Here is a 10,029-nt window from a genome sequence, read left to right as displayed (position 1 = left end):
TCTCTATCCACCAGGAATTGGGGGTGTCCTATGGGGCACTTTCTCCCCTCTCCTCCATCTGTCAAGGATTGGGGGATATCTTATGGACCAGCCCCTCTGGATTTGGGGTGTCTGGGGGGCAGCAGGGATGTCACCTCTCCAGTGGCCACAAAAACTATCTCCCACCTATCTTGAGGCATCCAAAGCTCCCAACAGGGCAGGGAGGGACACTGGCCAGGGTGGCCGTGACGGGACATGGCTCTGGTTGCCCACTTGCACCCAACGTGCGGCTGCCATGTCCCCCCTGGACCCCGAGTCGGGGCTGCGTGGCTCCTCGTGGCTCTTGGATATGGGTTTGGGGCACAAAGGAGGGGGAACGGGAGCAGGAATGTGGGGACATGGAAGGGATGTCATGAGTGGGGGATGTGGAGGGGATATGTCTGTGGTGGGGACGTGGAGATGGTGACACAAGGGGAGACATGGAAGGGATGTCACGTGCGGGGACATGGATGGGGTGGTGGGAGTGGGGGCACAAAGGGGTTACGGGAGTGGGGATGTGGGGACATGGAAGGGAGGTAACACGTTGGGGCCATGGAGGAGACATGTCTGTGGTGGGGACGTGAAGGGAGTGGCAGGAGTGGGGACATGGAATGGATGTTGTGAGCGGGAGGTTGTGGAAGGGGATGTCACCAGTGGGGACAGGGAGGGGGTGACATGATTGGGGACATGGAATGGATGTTGTGAGTGGAGATATGGAGGGAGACATCTATGTTTGGGACATGGAGAGGGTGACAGGAGGGGGGACATGGAAGGGTGGCAGGAGTGGGAGGGTGGGGATACCGAGGGATGGCTCAAACGGGGACATGGAGGGTGATATTTGTGGCGAGGATGTGGAAGGGATGACATGAGTGAGGACAGAGAGGAGGTGACATGACTGGGGACATGGAGAGGTGGCAGGAGTGGGGATGTGGGGACATGGAAGGGATATCATGTCGCGGACGTGGAGGGGACACGTGTGTGATGGGCACGGGGAGGGCTGGGTGGGAGTCGGGGGGTGTCGCGGTCGCCGATGCCACCAGGCTGCGAGACAGTTCCCATCAGGCACTGCCGCGGGCAGCCCCGCGCGGGTCCTGGCGCTCCGTTCAGGCAGCGCCGTGGGCAGCCCCGCGAGGCCAGGGGTCCTTCAGGAGGCCGGAAGTAGCGGCGCGGCGCAGGCGCCCTCCTTTCCGTTCTCGGGCCCCGCCGCTGCCGACACGGTGAGGCCGCGCTCTGCGCCCGCATCCACCTCGCAACGGCGCCATCGCGAGCCCGCGGCGTGGGGACGCTGCTCGGCAGCGATGGGCAGCCCTGGCCCAGCCCCTCCACAGCGGGATTTCTCGGATGGCGGGGATCTAGGCCCGAGTTGGCGGGGCGGGAAGGACCGGGGGGGGCATTGGCCCGCGGAGAGGCCCCGTTACCGGAGACCAGGCCACGGGGTGCGGGGCCCGGGGCTGAGGCGGCTGCTCCGGGCTTCCCCCGAGACTGCAGGGAGGAGCCGCGGTGGGAGCTGTGTTTGTCTTCCCAGCGGTGACACCGGGCCCTTCCGCCCCGGGGGGCTGTGGTGGAGGGGATCCCGCGGGCCTTGCTCTGCCCGGGGGTACCGAGGCTCCCGTGCCGCTCCGTGCCTCTTGCCGCGCCCCAAGTACATGGAGCTCCACGGTTCCGCACTGCTCGGAAGCAACGCCTGGAGCCGAGTGTCCCGAGGCTGAGCTGTGCTCCCATGGGAGCGAGAGGTGCTGCCAGGCTCTACTCCCGGCTCCGGGGGAAGCAGAGGAGCCTTTCCTTGCTCCCGAGGGAAGTGAGAACTCGCCACAGCAGCACAAGTGTCCTCAGGCCTGAGGCACTGGCAGCAGGGCTGGAATGCGCCTCACCCTGAGCTGTGTCTGCATCTCATGGGCCTCTGTCCTTGCCAGTTGTTTTCCCTGTTACCACATAGTTCGCAGCCTTTAATAGGGTTGAATGTTAAAGAGCAAAGGTTTGGACTGCTTGGTTTCTTTCACATGAATACAAGAGGAAGGGGTCACTATCCAGCAGCTCAGGTGTTGAAATGTGGTTCTGCAAGGTTTGCAGGAGACAGGGAGCTGGCGTGTTAATTAAGCGTTAGGCTTTCCATATAACCTTGGAAATGCGATTGTTGTTCCCAGATAGATGACTGCTTGACTCAGCTCTGGTGTAAGGCTGTATTCTTGTAAGGAGAGAAGGGTCTGTTGGTAGAATGGGGAAAACCAGAGAGAGTAAGATTGTAGAATCATGGAATAGTTTGGGTTGGAAGGGACCTTAAAGATTGTCCATTTCCAACCCATTGACATGGGCAGGGACACCTCCCACTGGCTCAGGCTGCCCAAGGCCCATCCAACCTGGGCTTGAACACCTCCGGGGATGGGGCAGCCACACCTTCCCTGGGTAGCCTCTTCCAGTGCCTCACCACCCTCATTTAAAAGAAATACTTCCTTATGTCTAGTCTAAATGCCTACGTCTCGCTTCTGGTTTAGATGTTGATGCCCAAGAAGAACCGAATTGCCATCTACGAACTCCTTTTTAAGGAGGGAGTGATGGTGGCCAAGAAAGATGTCCACATGCCGAAGCACCCTGAGCTTGTCGACAAGAATGTGCCTAACCTCCATGTCATGAAAGCCATGCAGGTGCGGGGGCAAGGCTGGGCTGGGGTGTGGGCACGCGGGATTGCAGGAAACCTAAGAATGAACTGTCTCAGCCGTTATCAAACACTCTCAGACATCGCATTGCATTTGGTGTATTTCTTTCCCGTTACCATTTTTTTCCCATTTTCCTGATTTTTTTGTTCCCTCTTTGATTTATTGTTTGCCGTAGAGGGTTATTCTTTTGTTGACCCCCACCTCTAACTCCGGTTTTGAAGCTGTGATGTTTCTGTGCCTGGTAGCCTTTTATTTTCTCACAAAATGGGAATGATGCTGTAATTCCATCCTCTACCTGTGAGCTTATATCTGTGTCCGCATTTCTATTTCCCACATACTGCTGATTAGCTCTTGTGTTCACAGAAATGTCTGGTGAGAGTATTGATCAGTGATGTTACATGATGGTAAGGATTCTATATGAATTAACTGAGAATTCTCTCTCCAGTCTCTGAAATCCCGTGGTTATGTGAAAGAGCAGTTTGCGTGGAGGCATTTCTACTGGTATCTGACCAACGAGGGCATCCAGTACCTGCGTGATTACCTTCACCTCCCCCCTGAGATCGTCCCTGCAACCTTGCGCCGCAGCCGCCCCGAGACAGGCAGACCGCGGCCCAAAGGTAAGCGATGGTGGCTGAGTCAGCAGGAGGGAGCCGGGAAGGAGGTGATGTGTGTGAGGCAGCGCGCAGTCAGCTGAGCGGCAGCTTCCAGCATGCACCGCTGTGAGCTGCTGTGGGTTTTGGATGCGTAAATGTTAATAGATCAAAGAGGCAGAGATAAGTTTTCTTGCTTTTGTATTTGGTGCTAGTCCGGTGGCCACTGGCCTGCTTTAGCCAGCTGGAAGAGGGCCTGGGAGGAACATTTTAGTATGGGGTTTGGCCTTCTCTGTCACGCAAGCGCCTGGAGTTGCTGAGAGCCATCCTGCTGACACCACAGGCTGTATATTGAGGTACCAGGTGGTGTCCAGCCCTGGTGGAGTCTGGGACAGGGCCATGTCCCTGGCCACCAGTGCTCTTGACAAACTATTCCTGTCTTCTAGGCCAAGCTTGCAGCAATCGCTGCAGTTCTCCATTGGGAAGACAGTGTGTGCGCTGTCTCATCCAGCAGGTAGAGAGAACCTTGTCTCTGGCTGAGTTATCCTTTGGAGAACCACCTGAGAGGCTGTTGTGTGAAAGCTTGGCCTTGGCCAGGGTTGCTGAGGTAGGGAGCAAACCTGAGTTGTGGGTGTAGGCACAGGATTAAATGGCTGGAAGGGAAAGCTGAGCCTAGATCTGGGATGTGCTTCACATTGGGACTCAGCTGTGGTACCTGTGGTCAGGTTGGATACTCGCAGCTTTGTATTTATCACATACACTCAACGAACCTACAGACAGCGGAGATCTGTTTCTGGAAGGAATTCTCCGGTTTCAAATAGCGGTGTTAAATAATAGAGTTGGGGTTGCAGATCTGCCTGTTTGATCCGCATGGGGCAGAAACTACGTTTTCCTTGTAGTATTGGCTTGTGAACCATTTTGATGTCCTTTGTCGTGAGCGATGTTGTGTAATAGTGCAGTATAAATAAACTCAAGGTGAATGTGTTGAAGCCAGCAGCCCCTCGGTTCAGTTCTGGAATGGTTACTGAGTTCCAAGCAGGTGCTTTAGAATAGGAAGGGTGCTTATGCTCCTTGTAAGCATTTAAAAATGCTCTGCCAAATCCCTTCTGCTTTGTTTTCCTGGTTTCTTGTGCAGTAGTAGAGAAGAAACATCACAGTGCAGAACATGGGTTGTAAAATTGTCCAGAAGATCTCTGGGGACATCAAAATTTCTGGAAGCTGTTATAGAAAGGAGAGAGAAAATTACTGCAGCCATGGTTGGCAGAACAGCATTGCCAGGTCTCCAGGGGCAAGAAATGCTACTTCTCCCTCAAGGCTGGAGGTGGTGGGTCTGTTTGCCGTGTGGGAAGTTGCCCTTGTGTTTACGGCAAATAACGCTGTAGAATGCCATTGTGCTCTTGGAGAAGGGCTCACTCTGCAAAAGGGACGTCCTGTGGGACAAAGCTCTTTCTGGGATTTGGTTGGAGTCCACTCGTCCTTCTCCAGAGCTGCGGGCATGGGATGCTGAGGACTTCACCACCATCGCTGGCAACTTGTCTTTTAGTCTAACAGAACGGTAGCACCGTTTGCTTCAAAGGCAAGAATTGCATTGAAACTGGGAAGATGACGGTTTCTTTGATCTCTGAGTAGCTTTGGGTGTTACCAGATTTATTCTTTAGATCTTGTGTTTATCCAGCAAGGTGAAGAAGCTGCATACCTAATGGGAGCGTGGGGCTCGCAGCCCTTGGCTAAGACACGCTCAGGTTTCTGTGGCGAGGAAGCTTTGCTTTGCAGCATCTTCAGCCTTTCCTGTGCAGTGCTGGTGACTTCAGTCCTCGTTTTGGCAGGGTGAGGCTACACGAATCGACTGTCTCTGGGCAAATCCTCTGTGGGTTATCTGCCTCAGGCTGCAGCAGAACAGGCATCGCAGAGTAGGGAGTGTGGAATCCAAGCTTATGGGTCTTTCTTTGGGTTTTGAGGCCTTTCCTGGTGCTTCTGTGCAGTGCTTCTGGCTTTCTCAAGTTAGGCTTGGTACAAAGACTGGAACAGTCAGTCTAAAGCAGATATAAGACTACAGTGTATTTGATGTTTGCAGTTTGTCTCTGTGCCAGATGTGATTGAACTATTAGAAAGTAAGGATGGACAGAGCCGAAGTTTGAAACATAATCCAGTGTTGGGGGGTGGTGCTGTAATGGCTTAACCTGACAGAAAGGCAGGATATAGATGCGCTAAGATAAGTTAATCTGTTGGTGTATCAGTGGGACGTATTTCTCTTTTAAATAAAAGCGACAGTTGTCAGAGCTGGGTTTTATGTGGAAAACCAGTACCTGTAGTATAAATCAAGCCTGTAGAAGTGCATGATTAGTGTTTCTTACAGCATATTTGAGGCTGCTTTTGTGCACCAGGCAGCAGCTGCCCTTAAACGTGCCCTCCTGCCTGGGCGTGAAGACCTCAGTCTGGTTCTGTGGGAGCACGTTTCACTTTGGTGCTTTGGGGACTCTGTAAGAGTCATGCAGAGGCTGGCAGCCCCACCACATCTGTTTCTTCCCTGCAAGTGTTCTCTCTGATGTTAATCTGATGTTACATAGATAATCTGCTCTTAGTTTTATTAATCTATTCTGTGGTGGAGGATTTGTAATACTGATAGTGTTGGGATCAGTGTCACGCAGTTTGTGACAGCTATGAACAAGCTCGTCAGATGGGACGGATTCCCTATATTTCAGGATTTTTTTATTATTATTAATTTTTGACTCTTGTTTGGAGGCCAGAAAGCTGTTGAGGTGATGCTGTAAATCCATTTTTAACATTATTTTACTTCAGCCCAAGCCCAAACTGATTCTGTAAGCAAATTTCAGCCTTAAAGTGTATTTTTCCTTACTACCTAACTTTTTTGTTGAGGTTTGAATACACTGAGCTGCCTACAGTGCGGCTCTGCAGGTGGATCTAGTGCTTAACTGAAGGGCTTTATTCCACCTGGTGATGCAGGCTCACTATCTGTGGAATGAATTCTTTGTGTAATGCATGAATTTACTGTTGCTGTTTTCTCTTTTAGGTCTGGAAGGTGAACGCCCTGCGCGTCTCACTCGGGGAGAAGCTGACAGGGATACATACAGACGCAGTGCCGTTCCACGTGAGTGTCCATCGTGCTGCTGTGGAAATAGGCTGACCTTGCTCTTTGAGCAGGTTATCTCTTTGGGACAGTTGTCCTCAGTGTTGGCCTCCTTTCAAGAAGAAAAGGGGAGAATTATACTCTTGGCATAGCTGAGGCATTTATGCCACAGAGATCATCTTTATCTGCTGGTGGATATGATCCTCGAGGATGTGATATCCCCTCTGGGGACACCTTTAGAACAGCCTCCCAGTACTTCAAAGGGGCTCCAGGAAAGCTGGGGAGGGGCTCTTGATCAGGGAGTGCAGGGATAGGATGAGGGGGAACGGTTTTCAGCTGAAAGAGGGGAGATTGAGATGAGATCTGAGGGAAACATGTTTTGCTGTGAGGGTGGGGAGGCCCTGGCCCAGGTTGCCCAGAGCAGTGGTGGCTGCCCCATCTCTGGAGGGGTTCAAGGCCAGGTTGGATGGGGCTTGGAGCCCCTGATCCATTAGGAGGATGCCCATGGGAGAGAGTTGGAACTGGATGGGCTTTTGACCCAAACCAGTCCATGAATCTGCGATTCTGTTCTTGAATCTTGCCAGGCTGGACTGTGGGCTTTTCTCTGGGGTGGGTTCAGTAACTCTCTAACAGCCTTAGTAATAGCTGTGTTACTTTGCTGCCTTTGGCCTAGGTTTACTTTGATTATAAGCCTTTGATTCAAAGCAGAGCTTTACTTGGGGTGCGTATTCTCCGATTGGTAACTCGTTCCCCTCTCTCTTCAGCTGGCGCTGACAAGAAGGCCGAGGCTGGTGCTGGAGCTGCCACTGAATTCCAGTTCGTGAGTATTTGCTTTTGATATTTCCCTCCTTTACTGAGGCTTTGGTTAGGAGAGAGCGGCTGGGCGGTATCTGCATGCTTGCTCTTCAGCGTGCTGGTACTTGGCTGTGATTGTGTTGGGAGAGGCTGGCAGCTCTCGCCTTCTACGCACAGCTCGCCTGCTGCGTTCCAGTTGGGGAAACTATTTGGTGGCCTTTCTGCTGTGACAGGAAGCCAGCAGCACATTTGAGAAGCAAGCTGAGCTCTCTGGAGGAGATGGACGATTTTATGTGTCAGAAATGGAAGAGTTTAGGACATGATCCACAGAACTGGCTAGGATGGGTTGCTTCTGTTCCTGGTCTCGCTGGTCTGGCTAACCCCTGTCAGATAGCTGATGTCAAACGGGTCAGGTTGGGCTGTGCGTATCATAGCAGTGTGAAAATGAGGAAGGACAGCGAGCTCTCTTATCACATTGGTGGGTCTTGTTGCTGGGTAGTTGCCGCTGTCGCTTGTTTAATATGGTGACTTCTAATGCTCTTCCTTTTCTGTTGCAGAGAGGTGGATTTGGTCGTGGACGTGGTCAGCCTCCTCAGTAGAACTTCCTGCTCATGTTTTGTGTATAATAAAATAGGTGAAAATGCCACCTGGGTTGCCTCATGCTGTTATTGAAGTGCATAAATCCAGAGCTCACGCAGCAGACTCAGATGTTTGACATGGTTAACAACAGCAGTGGGATAACATGGGGTTAGAAAGGAGGTTATGAGAAGGAGCTTTGTAGTTTGGGGGTTACTGACATGGGGTTTCCTAGTGTACAGAGGTGATTCTTGGGGGGAATGAGGAGCATTGGTTCATGGAAGCACTACCTGCATTTTTCCCACTCTGCTCAGGAAGATATTAATTCCTAGTCATTCCCACAAATGCAGTAAAGCTGGAGGAGAGGCAGTTCTGCTCTGTAGACAGAAAATCCAGCAAGTTCAGCCGTGTTGGACACCACCAGTACGGACAGGTGAGCATTTCCTTGATCCCAGTTGGGAAATCACTGGGCTAATAAACCGTGGAGCGTTATGTCAGCACCTGGAGCCGAGCAGAGCTGGGGCAGGGAGCAGAGCTCGGGTTCCCCTGCGGTGTCTGACCAGCAGATGTCACCCACCGACTAATAACGGGATAATGCTCTGCCAGGGAAATGGTGTCTTCTTCAGGGTAGCCTCTTCGTATCACATCAGTGCTAGTCTGGGGAAAGGAGTTAATTCCTGCCCTACTTTGGGGTGAGGGAAGTTATTTTATTTCTGAAGGAGCTGGCACTGCAGGGAGAGACCAGGTGTTTCAAATCTTTAACTGATCCATCACCTCTTTGTAGGCTGTGATTTGGTTAAACCTCATTGACTGCTCTGCTGAATCCCAAGGATTTAGCCAAGATGTCTTTCTTAGCCTTCTTCTTAATGGGAATGTGTGTTAAACCAGCTCTTTTTTCAGCTTTGCCTAGTGACGGTCTTGAGTTTCTGGATTGTCTGCGTCTGCTGGAGCTCTTTGTTCAAGTTTCTGCTTATTTTATCCTACAGTGCAGTGAGAATGTTTATATTTGCTGCTATGCATTTATAGTTGGGATTCTGTTTGGGAAGCAGGCTCATGTTTAGCAAAACATTCAACTTCATGTGGAATTCAGCAGCTATTTCAAATCCCTTGGAGTGCCCAAGTGATGTTACGAAGTGCTAAATATTTTCTTCTATAAGAACATTTGTTTCCTTAAAGGGAACATCCAAATGAGCAATAAAAATGGCATTTGTTTTAGGGTGAACACCAGTGTCCGTAGGCTCTTCCCCAGGGAAGTATTGCCCCCATGTTTTTAATCTCATCCTGGTCTCCTAACCCATCCGTCCAGGCTGTGATGGGAGCTCTGTGTGCAGTAGGGAATGGATTCCACCCTCCTCCTCCAAGTTTTTCAGCATTCAGTCGCCTGAGCTGTAGGATGGGGTGGGAAGCATGGCTGCTCTGGTGTCTGTGTTCTGGGTGGTGCCTGCTCTGGATGCTCCCTGAATCCACACCTGGCAAAGAGCCTTCTGCTGGTCAACAGGGTCAGAAGATCCCAACTCCTGGAGGTGTTCCAGGCCAGGTTGGATGGGGCTTGGAGCAACCTGATCCAGTGGGAGGTGTCCCTGCCCACAGCAGGAGTTTGGAACTGGATGTCCCTTCCAATTCAAACTGTTCTGTGATTCTATGTTAAAGGCTTCTTGGCTCACCCTCTGTTTTCCGCTGTCTCCAGTTGTGAAGACCAGGCTGCGGAAGCCGAACCAGTGCTGTGCAAACGCTTCTTGGAGAAGCCCTTCACCCCTTTCCCAGGATTTTCCTCCTGGAGGACCACACAAAATCCTGGCTGGGGTGTCTGGTGGCACCCCATTACCTGTAGCTGCTGTGTTACCAAGCCAAGGCCTGCATGCAGGTGTCTTTGTGGTGGGATGACACTGATGATGGGGTGAGGTTTAGGGGCTCACATGGTGGAGCTGTGGGAGTGAGGAGCGTCTGCACGTGGGCTGCAGCCCAAGTAACCCTTGTGGGGTAGCTCCATGCTGATGCCCCTTGGCCTGAGCCCACAGGGTTTGCAGAAATCCCCTCCCTGGGGTGCAGGGACCCTGCCCCAGGGGGTAGAGACACCCGTCCCCCCATCCCAACTTGGGGTGCAGAGCCCCCCCAGCACTCTAGGGTGCAGGCACAGCCTTTTCCCCCCAAACCCAGGGCATGCGGAAGACCCCTATTCCTACCTTGGGGTGTGTACAGACACCCCTACTCCCCCCTCGGGGTTCACAGCCCCCTCTCCCCTCCCTGGGGTGCACAGACCCCCTGCGCCCTCCTTGCTTCCCCCCGCAGTGGGGTACAATGGGCCCCA

General features: G+C 52.4%; 1 protein-coding gene across 2 annotated transcripts; it reads left to right on the top strand.

Annotated features, from left to right (window-relative positions):
* Positions 1 to 1,140: 1,140 nt before the first annotated feature.
* Positions 1,141 to 7,787, top strand: RPS10 (ribosomal protein S10). Of its 2 annotated transcripts, XM_054087409.1 has the most exons (6): positions 1,141 to 1,235; positions 2,511 to 2,660; positions 3,118 to 3,289; positions 6,294 to 6,371; positions 7,115 to 7,170; positions 7,703 to 7,787. In XM_054087409.1, exons 2-6 carry the CDS (start codon positions 2,511 to 2,513, stop codon positions 7,742 to 7,744), a joined length of 498 nt encoding a protein of 165 aa, XP_053943384.1. In that variant the 5' UTR covers positions 1,141 to 1,235; the 3' UTR covers positions 7,745 to 7,787. The 2 variants fall into 2 exon arrangements, with proteins under 2 accessions (XP_053943384.1, XP_053943383.1); XM_054087408.1 differs by lacking the exons at positions 7,115 to 7,170; positions 7,703 to 7,787 and having other exon boundaries at positions 6,294 to 6,517.
* Positions 7,788 to 10,029: the final 2,242 nt, after the last annotated feature.

The sequence above is a fragment of the Cuculus canorus genome, chromosome 24 (genome assembly GCF_017976375.1).
Source record: "Cuculus canorus isolate bCucCan1 chromosome 24, bCucCan1.pri, whole genome shotgun sequence".
Classification (NCBI taxonomy): Eukaryota; Metazoa; Chordata; class Aves; order Cuculiformes; family Cuculidae; genus Cuculus; species Cuculus canorus.
This window is presented reverse-complemented; position numbering and strand designations above follow the sequence as displayed.

What these genes read in the sequence shown, in the direction of transcription:
- RPS10 (XM_054087408.1), top strand. Translation starts at nt 2,511, where the DNA reads ATGTTGATGCCCAAGAAGAACCGAATTGCCATCTACGAACTCCTTTTT. An exon ending in ATGTCATGAAAGCCATGCAG is followed by an intron (nt 2,661 to 3,117) that starts GTGCGGGGGCAA and finishes TTCTCTCTCCAG; the next exon opens with TCTCTGAAATCCCGTGGTTA. An exon ending in AGGCAGACCGCGGCCCAAAG is followed by an intron (nt 3,290 to 6,293) that starts GTAAGCGATGGT and finishes TTTCTCTTTTAG; the next exon opens with GTCTGGAAGGTGAACGCCCT.